Source organism: Haliotis cracherodii, unplaced genomic scaffold (genome assembly GCF_022045235.1).
Source record: "Haliotis cracherodii isolate W230 unplaced genomic scaffold, xgHalCrac1.p SCAF_13, whole genome shotgun sequence".
In the NCBI taxonomy this organism is placed as follows: Eukaryota; Metazoa; Mollusca; class Gastropoda; order Lepetellida; family Haliotidae; genus Haliotis; species Haliotis cracherodii.
The window spans coordinates 3,494,277-3,510,488 of NW_027266268.1; the positions used below are offsets into that span (position 1 = coordinate 3,494,277).

Sequence of the window (16,212 nt, forward strand, 5' to 3'; positions counted from 1 at the left end):
CTCCTGTTTGCAGTCGGCCGATGGTGTTGTTGAGTTTGGCTTCCGTCAGTCTTGACATTTTTGCTGTTTACTTGCTGTAAGATTGTGATGGCATGCAAATGAAAACCCAATGTTTTTACAGCCCAACAAAGTGCATGTGCATGTCATGTTGGTGTGTTTCGGCGCCAGGTTCTCACGTGGTTGTGGTTGAGATTTTTCCATCTTTTCACCAACTTTCTGCAGTACTTCATTCTTTCAACACAAATTAAGCCAAATCCATGCAGAACTGACCAATTCATTTTGGGTATTAATTTTGTATGGATGTCAGCAACACTGTCAGATATTTACGATTTTACTATATTTGCGTTTCTTTTTATGCCAAGTATATGTTATTTCAGAAGGCCCAGCTGAAACATATAGTGCTTGAAAGTAAGACAGAAGGTTGAATAAAACAAGGGATTTAGTTTTGCATGAATAGTGTAATAATGTTATACTACTCAAAAGAAGTTAAGACCACCCCAATTCTTTCATATTACTACAGTTAGACCAACTACAGTAATATGACACAATCTATAGAAATATAATCTTCAAAAAAGAAATGCAATACGGATTCTCTTGGCCATAAAAGCAAAATTAGCGGACCAAGAGGTGCAAAATGAAGAGGTTTAATGTGTTACAGTGTCAGTGACAAATGTCCGGGATCAAAGTGATCACAACAAGGGAAATACGTACGAATCGGAAAACAAAAGGGCCATGGAGCTGCACGTACTGCACGTGCAGCAGCACTATGAACGGTATTAAAGTGCAGGGTGTTTGATTGCATGGCATCTCCGTCAATCGAACAGTGACAGTTCAACAACATGCCAAGATTATCAGAAGTGCAAAGAAACAACGCCGCTTGCGGGCAGGGGAATCCCGATCAGCTGTAGCCAGGACTTTCAGTTTAGCACCCAACACCATCACAAGGCTATGGGATCGGTTTCAACAGCATGGGTCAACACGTGATCGGCAAAGGTCGGGACGACAAAGAGTAACCACCCCCGCTCAAGATCGCTACATCCGACTGCACCACCTGCGCCAAGGACGGCCACAGCCGCCTCAACCGCATCCCAAATACCCGGACTGCGCATAATCTCCGACCAGACCGTACGAAACCGTTTAAGAAAAGCAGGTCTACGAGCGTCCTGTTCGACGCGTCATATTGAGTCAAGAACATCGTCAACAACGACTACATTGGTGTCCTCAACACTGGGTATGGCATCAACTGCGATGGAGAGATGTCTGGTCCAGCGACGAATCGAGGGGATGGAAGAGCAGGGGTCTACAGACGCCGGGAAGAACGTTAAGCCAGAAATTGCATTTTCCTCCCACATCAAGCTGACACACCGTGACTTAACAGACATTCCGTTCAGAGCGGCGTTCAACCAAACTCACGTAGTTTTAAAATTAACTTTGACTCGAAATCAACCCAGCCCTGGTGTCCAACCTAATGCCTTGGAAACGCAAAAAGTAATCTTTAAGAAACTTATAAATAACAAAAGGTACTTTCAGCACGTTTACTGGTATGTTTGCATATGTTTACGTTATGTTCCGGAATTGTGCCTTTTCTTAACCTGACGTAGAATAAACTGGTCTGGCTGCCCTGGTGTAACATCCTACACGAACCACAGCCTGGCTGTACTGGTGTAGCATCGTACCCGAACCATGAACTGGTTGTCCTGGTATCGCATCATACCCAAACTTTAAACTGCCTGCCCTGGTGTAGCATCATACCTGAACCATGGCCTGGCTGTCCTGGTGTAGCATCATACCCAACCCATGGCCTGGCTGTCCTGGTGTAGCATCATACCTGAACCATGGCCTGGCTGTCCTGGTGTAGTATCATACCAAACCCATGGCCTGGTTGTCCTGGTGTAGCGTTATACCTGACTCATGGCCTGGCTGTCCTGGTGTAGCGTCATACCTGAACCATGGCCTGGCTGTCCTGGTGTAGTATCATACCCAACCCATGGCCTGGCAGTCCTGATGTAGCATCATACCTGAACCATGGCCTGGCTGCCCTGGTGTAGTATCATACCCAACCCATGGCCTGGCTGTCCTGGTGTAGCGTTATACCTGACTCATGGTCTGGCTGCCCTGGTGTAGTATCATACCAAACCCATGGCCTGGTTGGCCTGGTGTAGCGTTATACCTGAACCATGGCCTGGCTGTCCTGGTGTAGCGTCATACCTGACTCATGGCCTGGCTGTCCTGGTGTAGCGTCATACCTGAACCATGGCCTAGCTGTCTTGGTGTAGTATCATACCCAACCCATGGCCTGGCTGTCCTGGTGTAGTATCATACCCAACCCATGGCCTGGCTGTCCTGGTGTAGCATCATACCCGATCCATGGCCAGGCTGCCCTGGTATTGCATCATTCCCGAACCATAGCCTGGCTGCCGTGGTGTAGCATTATACCTAACCATAGCCTGGCTGTGCTGGTGAAGGATCATACCCGAACCATGGTCTATATACCACACCTATCAAGACGGCCCGTGAAGATCCGGGGTAGAATAGGTCTTCAGCAACCCATGCTTACTTTTCTCAAACGGACTGATCATTTTATATACGTGGGTACTTCGAAAATACTGACCAAAGTATTTTCGTTTGAACGAAAAAACGCTTGTTTACTGGAGATGGTGTCTACTACTTTCAGAGGAACAAACTATGCTTGCCGTAAAAGGCGACTACGCTTGTCGTAAGAGGCGACTAACGGGATCGGGTGGTCAGGCTCGCTGACTTGGTTGATGCATGTCATCGATCCAAATTGCGTGGATCGATGCTTAGATATTAATCACTGGATTGTCTGGTCCATATCTGCCTGGTGAAAATATAAAAATCTTTCTCCGCCAAGGACAGAATAAGAAGAACCATATAAGATTATTTTTATATCAAATACCAACCGCTATATTTTTTTCTCTGATGGAAAATACCCGAGGCAGTGAAGTAGTCGTGAATTGTAAACACTCTACGACCTGAACACACATATACACAGTAAAAAAAGTGTTGCACCCCCTATACTTTTTCATGGAGGGGTGTTTTGAAAGGGTGTAAAGAAAACCGAATTAATATTATAACCAGGATTTAGTGTATACCAACAAACCAGTGTATTGTCTATACAATGAACTTAAATGGGGTATTCCATGACCTTATGGCATGTAATAATCTCATGCTGAACTTTTACGAAAAATGAACGAACAACGAAGACGCATTAAGTATGGTGACATCTCAATAATTTTTAGTGACCAAATTCATCCAATGGGGTAAGAATGTCATATGGAGATTTGACGAACACAGTAAGTCAATATCGAGAACTTCCACCAAGCACTTGGATCACAGCTTGAAGTCTTCGTCTCATACCCCTCACCAGACGTTGGAATCGCTCCATGGGCAGCTGCTGCCACTCCTCGTGTAATGCTGCTTCCAATTCACGCAAGTTCTGTGGAGGAGGGTCCCGACGATAAATCAGGCGTCCCAAAATGTCCCATACATGTTCCAGAGGATTCAGATCTGGACTCATTGCTGGCCATGGAATCTGCGTCAGAGCATTGTTGTGGATAACCTGGGTCACAGCTCGTGAACGATGTGGTCTGGCATTGTCATCCATGAATATCGGTCTGGTGGCCAGTTTATAATTGTCAAAATGGGGCACCACAACTGGATTCAGCACCTCTTGGATGTAGCGCTCCCCTGTCAAGTTGCCTCGTATGGTCACTAAATCAAGCTTACAATCAAATGAGAAGCATCCCCAGACCATAACAGATCCACCTCCATATGGTACAGTTTGCATGATGTTTCTTGCAGTATAAGCTGTTCCAGGACGCCTCCATACTCTCACTCTGCCATCCACAACATGCAGAAGGAACCTGCTTTCGTCCGACCAGTGGACTCTTCTTCAGGACCTCAAGTTCCAGTTCTGTCTGAGTCTACACCAGGCTAGACGTAGTCGTTTGTGGTTGTCTGTGAGTTTAGGTCGCTTGATAACCCTTCTGGACTTCAACCCTGCAGCTTTAAGACGATTTCTCACGGTCTGGGTACTGAACTGTTGACGAGGAAGCCAAAGACGTTTCAAGGTTGTGCTTGTAGCAAATGGATGACGCCTTACCACCCTCAACAACGCTCTGTCATCTCTAACTGTGGTCTTACGTGGTCTGCCAGAGGGTCTGCGATTCCTTACATCATTAGTTTGTGCGTGTTTTCTGACCAAACGGCTTATTGTTGAGTAGTGATGTCCGGTTCTTCTGCCAATCTCCTTGAACGAAAGACCTGCTCCATGAAGGCCAATAATCTGCCACTTGACTGCTTCTGACAATCGTCTACCCGGCATTGTGGGTTACAATAAACTGGGCTGTCAGAGAACATCTTTTATAGGCGATGTTGAGCTTAAGAAGATACTGCAATCTGCAAATGTCATGCACCATGCAATTCACGTGCTGATTGCTACGTTTTGGTGATCATCTTCCCTCCGAAAACATTACACATTTCACATCAGATCCCCAAGGAATACCTACCATTAAAACCTGAGTCGGGGGTTTTAAATGTTGTGATGTATCAAACGTATTAATGTGGGGGTGCAACACTTTTTTTACTGTGTATATATATATATAAGGTCCGACTGTCTTAATGTTTGTGGTGAACTAAGATAAACCAGAAAGAATATATTAAATATGGAATCCAACTCAGTCCAGAAAGATAAGGCAAATCTTGCATGCATCAGCTCCTGAAATTTACCATTTTTCTGGGCCCTATTTGAATATTACTTTGTAGTTTAAGGATATATGTTCTTAAATGAGATAACTGTATTTTTGGGACTAATTTTGTTAGTCTACTAAGTCTAGATTTTGCGCCGCGACACCTTTGAAATACGACAATCTTATCGCTAAGGCAGATAGGATGGCGTCTACTGTATCACTGACCACAAGAACTAGTTTGACCACAAGGACCCCTCTCAAAAATGGCAATTATCAGTCACGTCATAGACACATAAACATATGACGTCACATTTGTTGAATTTTATGTCACAATGGTAACTAAGTTCAATGACGTCATAATCATGACAATCACTTTCTATCACTTGGTGCCAACTTTTCACGCTCTTCGTTTTCTCCGTCATTTTGTCCATCAACATGTATCCCATCTGGACTGTACCAGGGCATCCCAGGTGAGATAACCTTATCTTTACATGGAATCGAACAATGGATGGAAATCATCAATAGGAACCTTTAATTGTCTCTTGACTCTTAGTCACAACTAAGCGTGAGAAGGGAATTTGTTGTGACAGAATCTAATCGACATCTTTTTTTTCCAATAATGTCAACACAACAGCTTGTCACGGCTAATCATTTGCACCTAAAATGTTAATTGACATTCTTATAACAATATACATACTCAACAATCAACTTGACCTTTTTCATGAAAATCCGTCCTCAGTTTCAGCACAACAGCCTCGTCAGCTGGTGTCACCTCCTATGTTTCTTTCCGTGGTGAGTATATCCTTTATATACCACCAGCAAACAACTGATGTTAGTCTAAAGCTATTTGATATATCTAGGTGTAATAAAAAGATGTCTATGTCAAATATCGAACTCAAATATTACTAAACTGACCGTGAACCATCATCTACGATGAACCAGTGCGTCATTGTGTGACTACTGAAGTAATACGTCACTTTTATTTTGCAGATATCTCGTGGTTTTGCCCTGGCAAGATCTATGTTGTCGCTCTCACAATAATGGCAGCAATCGGTAGGCTGATTTTGTTTAATCTTCGCGTCTTACATATTATATTTCATAAATATAACCATCCTCTTACCCACTCTCCATATCAAAAATATTTCTGTATGTATGCTTTGTCCTAAAACGTGTTATATGAAATCATATGATGAATAGAAATAACCACAGATTGTTACATTTATCTGAAATATATATCTGATGTTGACAGCTTATCAATCTGTTTTGCCTCTATTTCAGCTGTATTGGTCAGTGTCTACTACCTGTGGAAGACGTTCGGCAAAGCACACAACCCTGCATGGCGGAGAAGCAATCGTCGCCTCTCTCGCTCCGTGGACGCTGAGTTTGCATGTGTAGACATTCCTGATATCATGGACACTCAAATGCTGCAACCGAACGCACCAAACCCAGTTTCTGACCAAATGGTGACGTGTCACTGGCGACTCGATGTGATTGAGGAGGAGGAGGGGGAGTTGTAGATGTGTGTCGAGATGGAAATGTCCACTTTCCTCCATATGACTTTTATACAAGAAAAGAGATCAATTGTACATAATGTGATTTTATTTTAAACCCAATTTGCTCCTAATGTTTATTTTATGCATACTTGCATATAAATGAAATAAACCTGTATATCTTTTGTATTTATTTCACTGTCATGCTATACGGCGACGCCTGTTTCAGCCATGCGTATATAAGTTACCATATATACATTTATATCCCCCCCTCCCCCTCCACAGAAGATACTGTCAGGCCTCAAAGCTGCAACTAAAACGATCGCCAAATCCACCTAAATTTCAATTTGTCTACTGTCTAAAATTCAGATGTAGCCAAATGTCTACCTTGAAAAAATATCTTGCGGCAACTAAATTCTATTGCTTCACATTTGAAGACACAGAAATAAATAATAGCTGATTGTGGAAATAATTCCTCCTAAAGTCGACAATGAACAGACTTACATAAATATTAATGTAATTAGTATTATATTTCAGTTGATAAGCAAGGATATACCTTCATAATCTAGTACCATAAATTGCATCATTGTTTGAGCCTGAACTAACAAAAATCAAGTACAGTTTCCACTTATATACAATTTCAAGACTAGTGCTATGACATGTACATATTATAATAGTTATTTCAGAAAGATCATTTCAAATGCCTTTGGCTACTTCCAATATTGGCTTGACTTCTTGATTTTACCAGTGGCTACCTGGAATAAAATGCTTGTAGCCATATGGCTACTAGGTATAAATTAAATATTGAGGCCTTCACTGCGTGGTGAGTTGTACCCTAGGGCTATCTGTACTACAGGACACTGCGTGGTGAATTATCCTAGGACACTCTGTACTACAGGAGACTGCGTGGTGAATGGATCCTAGGACACTCTGTACTACAGGAGTCTGCGTGGTGTATGTACCCCAGGACACTCTGTACTACAGGACACTGCGTGGTGGATGTACCCTAGGACACTGTACTACAGGACACTGTGTGATGAATGTACCCTAGGACACTCTGTACTACAGGACACTGCGTGGCGAATGTACCCTAGGACACTCTGTACTACAGGACACTGTCTGTGTGAATGTACCCTAGGACACTCTGTACTACAGGACACTGTCTGGTGAATGTATCCTTGGACGCTCTGTACTACAGGACACTGCATGGTGAATGCACCCTAGGACACTCTTTACAACAATACACTACGTGGTGAATATATTCTAGAACACTCTGTACTACAGGACACTGCATGATGAATGTACCCTTGGCCACTCTGTACTAAAGGACACTGCGTGGTGAATGTATTCTAGAACACTCTGTACTACAGGACACTGCGTGGTGAATGTTCCCTAGGACTCTCTGTACTACAGGACACTGCATGATGAATGTATCTTAGAACACTCTTTACTACAGGACACTACGTGGTGAATGTTCCCTAGGACTCTCTGTACTAAAGGACACTGCGTGGTGAATGTATCTTAGAACACTCTTTACTACAGGACACTACGTGGTGAATGTTCCCTAGGACACTCTGTACTAAAGGACACTGCGTGGTGAATCTTCCCTAGAACACTCTGTACTAAAGGACACTGCGTGGTGAATGTATCTTAGAACACTGTTTACTACAGGACACTACGTGGTGAATGTTCCCTAGAACACTCTGTACTAAAGGACACTACGTGGTGAATGTTCCCTAGGACACTCTGTACTAAAGGACACTGCGTGGTGAATGCATCTTAGAACACTCTTTACTACAGGACACTACGTGGTGAATATTCCCTAGGACACTCTGTACTAAAGGACACTGTGTGGTAATGTATCTTAGAACACTCTTTACTACAGGACACTACGTGGTGAATGTTCCCTAGGACACTGTACTAAAGGACACTACGTGGTGAATGTATCTTAGAACACTCTTTACTACAGGACACTGCGTGGTGAATGTATCTTAGAACACTCTTTACTACAGGACACTGCGTGGTGAATGTTCCCTAGGACTCTCTGTACTAAAGGACACAGCGTGGTAATGTATCTTAGAACACTCTTTACTACAGAACACTACGTGGTGAATGTTCCCCAGGACACTCTGTACTGAAGGACACTACGTGGTGAATGTATTCTAGAACACTCTTTACTACAGGACACTACGCGGTGAATATTCCCTAGGACTCTCTGTACTAAAGGACACTGCGTGGTGAATGTATACTAGAACACTCTTTAATACAGGACACTGCGTGGTGAATGTTCCCTAGGCATTCATGTTAAACTGCGGCATGGTAACTCAGTGTGCTAGCACTATAAATCGGCATCAGTCCGGACTAGTACAAGCAGCCACACACACACATATACACGTGCATGCACGTCGCTATATAAGTGCAATAATCTTGGACGCGACGTTAAACCCCATTTCACCTCATCTCACCTACAGGACACTGCATGGTGGATGTATCCTTGGACTCTCTGTACTAAAGGACACTGCATGGTGAATGTATCCTAGAACACTCTGTACTACAGGACACTGTGTGGTGAATGTATCCAAGGACAATCTGTACTACAGGACACTGCATGGCGAATGTACCCCATGGCACTCTGTACTACATGACACTGCATGGCGAATGTACCCCAGGGCACTCTGGACTACCGGAAACTGCGTGGTGAATGTACTATAGGGCACTCTGTACTACAGGACACTGCGTGGTTAATGTACCCTTGGACACTCTGTACTACAGGACACTGCGTGGTGAATGTACCCTAGGACACTCTGTACTTCAGGACACTGTGTGGTGAATATATCCAAGGACACTCTGTACTACAGGACACTGCATGGCGAATGTACCCCATGGCACTCTGTACTACATGACTCTGCGTGGCGAATGTACCCCAGGGCACTCTGGACTACAGGACACTGCGTGGTGAATGTACCCTAGGACACTCTGTACTACAGGACACTGTGTGGTGAATGTACCCTAGGACACTCTGTACTACAGGACACTGTCTGGTGAATGTACCCTAGGACACTGTACTACAGGACACTGTGTGATGAATGTACCCTAGGGCACTCTGTGCTACAGGACACTGTGTGGCGAATGTACCCTAGGGCACTCTGTACTATGGGACACTGCGTGGCGAATGTACCCTAGGACACTGTACTACAGGATACTACGTGGCGAATGTACCCTTAGACGCTGTGTACTAGAGGACACTGCGTGGCGAATGTACCCTAGGGCACTCTGTACTACAGGACACTGCGTGGCGAATGTACCCTAGGGCACTCTGTACTACAGGACACTGCATGGTGGATGTACCCTAGGACACTGTACTACAGGACACTGTGTGATGAATGTACCCTAGGACACTCTGTACTACAGGACACTGCGTGGTGAATGTACCCTAGACACTCTTTACTACAGGACACTGTCTGGTGAATTCACCCTAGGGCACTCTGTACTACAGGACACTGCGTGGTGAATGTACCCTAGGACACTCTGTGCTACAGGACACTGCGTGGTGAATGTACCCTAGGACACTCTGTACTACAGGACACTGCATGGCGAATGTACCCTAGGACACTCTGTACTTCAGGACACTGTGTGGTGAATATATCCAAGGACACTCTGTACTACAGGACACTGCGTGGTGAATGTACCCTAGGACACTGTACTACAGGACACTGCATGGTGAATGTACCCTAGGACACTGTACTACAGGACACTGCATGGTGAATGTACCCTAGGACCTTGCATGGTGAATATACCCTAGGACACTGTACTACAGGACACTGCGTGGTGAATGTACCCTAGGACACTCTGTACTACAGGACACTGCGTGGTGAATGTACACTAGGACACTCTGTAATACAGGACACTGCGTGGCGAATGTACCCTAGGGCCCTCTGTACTACAGACACTGCGTGGCGAATGTACCCTAGGACACTGTACTACAGGACACTGCGTGGTGAATGTACCCTAGGACACTCTGTACTACAGGACACTGTGTGGCGAATGTACCCTAGGGCACTCTGTATTTCAGGACACTGCATGGAGGATGTACCCTAGGACACTCTGTAATACAGGACACTGCGTGGCGAATGTACCCTAGGGCCCTCTGTACTACAGACACTGCGTGGTGAATGTACCCTAGGACACTCTGTACTACAGGACACTGCGTGGTGAATGTACCCTAGGACACTCTGTACTACAGGACACTGTGTGGCGAATGTACCCTAGGGCACTCTGTATTTCAGGACACTGCATGGAGGATGTACCCTAGGACACTCTGTAATACAGGACACTGCGTGGCGAATGTACCCTAGGGCCCTCTGTACTACAGACACTGCGTGGTGAATGTACCCTAGGACACTCTGTACTACAGGACACTGCGTGGCGAATGTACCCTAGGGCACTCTGTATTTCAGGACACTGCATGGAGGATGTACCCTAGGACACTGTACTACAGGACACTGTGTGATGAATGCACCCTAGGACACTCTGTACTACAGGACACTCCGTGGCGAATGTACCCTTGGACGCTGTGTACTACAGGACACTGCGTGGTGAATGTACCCTAGGGCACTCTGTACTACAGGCCACTGCGTGGTGAATGTATCCTAGGGCACTCTGTACTATGGGACATTGCATTGTGAATGTACACTTGGACGCTCTGTAATACAGGACACTGTGTGGTGAATGTACCCTAGGACACTCTGTACTACAGGACACTGTCTGGTAAATGTACCCTAGGGCACTCTGTACTACAGGACACTGCGTGGTGAATGTACCCTAGGGCACTCCGTGCTACAGGACACTGCGTGGTGAATGTACCCTAGGACACTCTGCACTACAGGACACTGCGTGGTGAATGTACCCTAGGACACTCTGCACTACAGGACACTGTATGGTGAATGTACCCTAGGACACTGCATGGTGAATGTACCCTAGGACGCTCTGTACTACAGGACACTGCGTGGTGAATGTACCCTAGGACACTCTGTACTACAGGACACTGCGTGGTGAATGTACACTAGGACACTCTGTAATACAGGACACTGCGTGGCGAATGTACCCTCGGGCCCTCTGTACTACAGACACTGCGTGGTGAATGTACACTAGGGCACTCTGTAATACAAGACACTGCGTGGTGAATGTATCCTAGGGCACTCTGTACTATGGGACATTGCATTGTGAATGTACACTTGGACGCTCTGTACTACAGGACACTGCATGGTGAATGTATCCTTGGGCACTCTGTACTACAGGGCACTGCGTGGCGAATGTATCCAAGGACACTCTGTACTACAGGGCACTGCCCTGCCGGATATTCCTTGGTAACATTTATTAAAACATTTTTATTTGAACATGGATTTGGCTAACATGGGTTATTCGAGACTTCAAGATTCAAGACTTAACTAACTTGTGTTGAAAACAACACGTTACAGATGGCACTTTTAAAATTTCGACGCAGCAACCACAAGCTAGAAGGGATAAAAGGGAGAAGAACTGGAATAGGTGTTCAAAACAGAATCTGTACATATTGTGAACGTTATGGTTTTAATTGAGTTGACAATGAATAGCACTTTCTTCTCGTGTGCACTTCCTACTCAGAACTTAGACGCCGCTATTTACCTCCGACAGCACAACAATCCCTGTCTATCTCTGTCTACCATGCTTACTACAAGTACTAAATGTTTGCCAGACCTTTCAAAATGTCTTTTTCGCTTTTAAACTTAGAATGTCAATCATTATTTACATATACATGAACTTCACCTTGCTTAAATTTAGCCAAATTATACCCATACTATTCGTTTCATCAAATATTTTGTACGATGGGTCAGAGGCCTTTCTATCTTGGAAATAAAGGTGGCATACAGGATCGTGCGGGAACGTCTTGGGATTTCCTCCACTCTTCATTTTAACAAAATATCAAAGTCGCACGTTCAGAATAGTCCAACACGCCGCTGTCGTAGCCAGGTACCATATCAGCGGGGTATCATGCTAAACGATCTTTTAAAATGCTTCCTTTACTCAGTTCAATTCTTTCAGTGTATTCCCACGCTTGTTTACCACCTCTACATATATAATGCATATGTATAAGAAAACGTGTACAATTTAGAATGGTGGATAATATTTTAGCTCCACTAAGCTATCGTTAACTTTTGGCCCACGATCCACACACTGAATGGATAATGAAACATAACCTATTTAAATTATAAACTATCCATTTTAGAGGTGTTGAATTATATTCAAAACCGAAATACGTCTCTTAAAGGGGAAGTGTACACGCAAAAATCACTTTCTTTCTTTTTCTAAACAAAACGCAATTTTAGAATTAGTTAGTATCTGTGTTTGAAAATATTCACTCATTTTTTTCACAGTGAAAGTAGGAAGCTCACAATAGTGTGAAAGTGATATGCCGTTATGAGGCCTTCGTTTTACGAGCGAAATAGGCCTGAGTTATCCCCCTTAGATTATGACGTAATTGGTGCCAATTCAACTGGGTCCCTGTCTATTCTCAACGCAAAAGATATCAAGGACCAGTTTGCGGTAAAACAACATGGTCTACGACACACTCCGGCGCAGTGGTGACTCAGCATAACACAATTCTGGCTGGCATCTGAGATGCTAGAATCACAAAACTGTACCTACACCACGTGAAGCGGCTCTAACAAAGCATGATGACGTCATAATGTTTATCAATTGGCACCAATGACGTCATATTGCAAGGGACATAAGCCATGGTGTTTTTGTTATGGAAATAGAACACTTGGTAAATGTGAAAAATATAAATCGTTTTAGTGCAAAAAATATGTTAATTAAATATGATGTTTTTTTATATTTTTGTCTATGACACTTCTATGTTAACACTTTTAATGTGGAAAAAGTACAAGAAAAAAAGGTTCATTTCCGTGTGAACTTGCCCTTTAACGTAAGGGTGGAGGCGATGAGTGGAAGAGCCCGTCGGTTAGCCATGTTTGAAGATTTTCAGTTTACGTCACAGGTCATTACAGATTGGTTTTTAAATCCAGCTCCAATGAAACACAAGGTTAGTCTTAAATTTGGCATCTTAGAAAAGTAATAAAGTTTGCCCTGACCCTATGTTCAGTGTAACAAAGTATACTTATACCCTGAACTATTATAGTTAAAGCACAAAGACATTATAACTTTAAAGTCCCAACCGGACTATAAATAGCGCGGTATTTTGCGAAAAAGCAGACTCACTGGCGAAGCTAGCTCTAGACAAAGCGGATATACAGCCTATTCCCTTTAGTAAACTAGAGATAAAAAGCAAAATCAAAGCCTCCATAGCAAAAAGATGGCAAGCCCAATGGGACGAAAGTAGAATCGGCAGATGGCTATACAAAATTCAACCCAAGGTCCAACAAAAGCCAAACTCATACTCGAATGAAAGGAAAATTGAAACTGCTATCTCACGCCTCAGACTTGGTCACAAAAAGCACTATGACAAGGTTTGTTCATCTTGCAATCAGGCTGAAACCATTGACCACCTGTTACTAGAATGTCAAGACCATGCCCCAGCCCGGGCTAGGTTAAAACAAGAATTGCAGTCAGATCCGCTATCTGTCATAGATGCAATAGCGAAGACCAAACTAACTCTATTTCTGAGAGATGGACAGCTGCTCGAACATATATAAACAGAGCAACCAAGGATAAAAATGAAATCATATCAATATAAGAAAATAGAAATCATATCAATGCAAAAACAGAAACTATGTGAACACCGAACTCACAATAGATATGTGAACCCTTCTCACACACAGGAGTCCCAAAGAGGGACAGGTCAGCCGAAATTTCCTAGGCAGAAGGCGACCTCTTAAACACCTAATGCAACAACAACAACAACAACGAGATCTTAGTGTTTGACAGACGTTGCGATGATCGGTCAGCCAGTAATCGGTGACCCAAAATCTTGAATAACTAAAGAACGAGACAACATTAACATCCAAATCTTGGCAGACAAATTTGCCCTACACCAGTGAATGTAACAAAAGTCACACCATATGAAAAAATATTACATTCGATCTGATGTTTGGTTGTAAAAAATTCAGTCGTCTGTGAAACAACTTTACACAACAGAAGTAGGAGGAGATAGCCTTTGGTCAGCTGACATCTACTGCGTGAGCGAATCTAATTATAGTAACCCACGTGGCGAACTCGCACATGGCACAACTTCTCGAAGTGTTTGTTTACTTGCAACGAAACTGCCAAGAAACTACCAAATGGCATTACAAAGACGTTAAGTTCAGTACCACAATGAACACATACCCATACAGTTTACGACTGTTTTATGCAGGTATGTTGTGAAGTTGCCGAATGGAAACTATTTTGACTTGCATTGAAATGTCACATCCGCATGAAACAATCTGTGAGTCAGACCCAACAACTTTTTACACGGGAATTCCGAATAAAATATATCTAGATCTAGCTACTGAAACCTCATTACAGTTTGCTTATATTTCTTTCACATTTATGCGCCAAAAGGACAAACACGACAGGTCTAGTCATTGTAAGGAGTGCGGGCTAAAACGGCACCTCAACAAAACGTCACCGATTTCTCTGGCGAAAACGGCACCGCATATGGCGAAAACATTGTAAAAGCGACTATGCAAATTAACTTATACAAAATAAATAAAAGTTATGTCGACAATATGTAGTTTATTTATACACAAATATATCATCTTTGGTGGACATGTTATTATAACAGTTTACACATGTACACAATATGAAGTAATTCTTGATTCGATTTCTACAAATCACATGATCAGTTTGAAATATGTAGACAGTGCTTGTTTATAGAAATATGCAGGTTATGAATAGTCGATGTTTACTTCAGGAGACGTCTTACCTTTCAACTTATTTAGCATATTTATCACCACGTATGTTCCATAAAATCCATATTCAGAAAATACAATGTATTTGAATCCACGAGCACATGCATGATTCAAAACACAATCAGGCATAATTTCACGGCGCACACTAGTCCGAATTATCATCAACAGTTTCGTACAGTCACGAGTCAACAGTCTTGAAAAGATCCCTCGATGATTCCTCAAAGCATTCCTTCTGTCCAACATCGTCCAACAGTTCTTGGAAAGAGTTTTGAGGACTACCACCACCTATGTCCCATATAATCCCGATTAGGAATGTTTGGATATAATCCACGAACATGGTTCAAAACACAATTGGGCATAATTTCCCGGCGCACACAAACAACAGTTTCGTCCAAATGGTCACGATTCAACAGTCGTCTTCTTGAAAAGATACCTTGGGATTCCTCCATGCATTTCGTCTATCCAACAACGACCAATAGTTCTTGTAAAGAGTCCTGCGAACCCCACTATTTCTGTCGTGAGGGGCGGAGCCTCGGCCAAGCCATCTTTGAGGAAATGTTGTCACACACGGGCGGCAAAACCGAAATTCACATTCCTGAATTTCCTGGAAACGATCGTCGATACTGACATTCAGATCACAATCTAAAACGTTCACTCCATCCTCAGCATCAATAAAAGTAGGGGGTTTCTCTGACGAATCTTCTTCACCGGTGACATCTACACTTGCATCACTCAACTTCTCTTCCATGGCTTCCGTCAATCGTTGCATCACTTTCCCGCGTCTGAACACTGGCATCCCACGACGAAACGTCCTGCACTGCGGCATCGTGATCCCATCCCGAGTAATTGAATAAACTTCGAATGGCTTCTTGTTGCATTTCATCAACATTTAGTGCAATAGTGAACTTGGATGACATCATGAAAGCGTTGAAATATATAAGCAGTGAACGAACGTGAATGCGACCTGTCAAAATTTTCTTCGTTGAGACACCCATTAGAAACCGATAGAATTTGGAAGCGCTCATTATATGAAAGATATATTACACATCATGAAAAAGTTTGATGAATATACGATTTGTAGCGATTTAAGGAATGTTTCATTATTTACCGTAAATAAGTATCATT

General features: G+C 43.3%; 2 protein-coding genes across 2 annotated transcripts in view; both read left to right on the forward strand.

Annotated features, from left to right (window-relative positions):
- Positions 1-16,212, forward strand: part of LOC139458741 (coiled-coil-helix-coiled-coil-helix domain-containing protein 5-like) — a 60,718-nt gene that overhangs the window by 11,645 nt on the left and 32,861 nt on the right. The window lies entirely within an intron of this gene.
- Positions 5,145-6,226, forward strand: LOC139459373 (uncharacterized). The gene is made up of 4 exons (XM_071240833.1): positions 5,145-5,179; positions 5,449-5,501; positions 5,700-5,762; positions 5,988-6,226. The coding sequence occupies exons 1-4, from the start codon at positions 5,145-5,147 to the stop codon at positions 6,224-6,226; spliced, it is 390 nt and encodes a 129-aa protein (XP_071096934.1).

Bases quoted from the DNA above. Each gene is read 5' to 3' on its own strand.
- LOC139459373 (XM_071240833.1), top strand. From the start codon at position 5,145: ATGTATCCCATCTGGACTGTACCAGGGCATCCCAG. The intron at 5,180-5,448 runs GTGAGATAACCT...ATCCGTCCTCAG, and splicing joins ACTGTACCAGGGCATCCCAG to TTTCAGCACAACAGCCTCGT. The intron at 5,502-5,699 runs GTGAGTATATCC...TTTATTTTGCAG, and splicing joins CTCCTATGTTTCTTTCCGTG to ATATCTCGTGGTTTTGCCCT.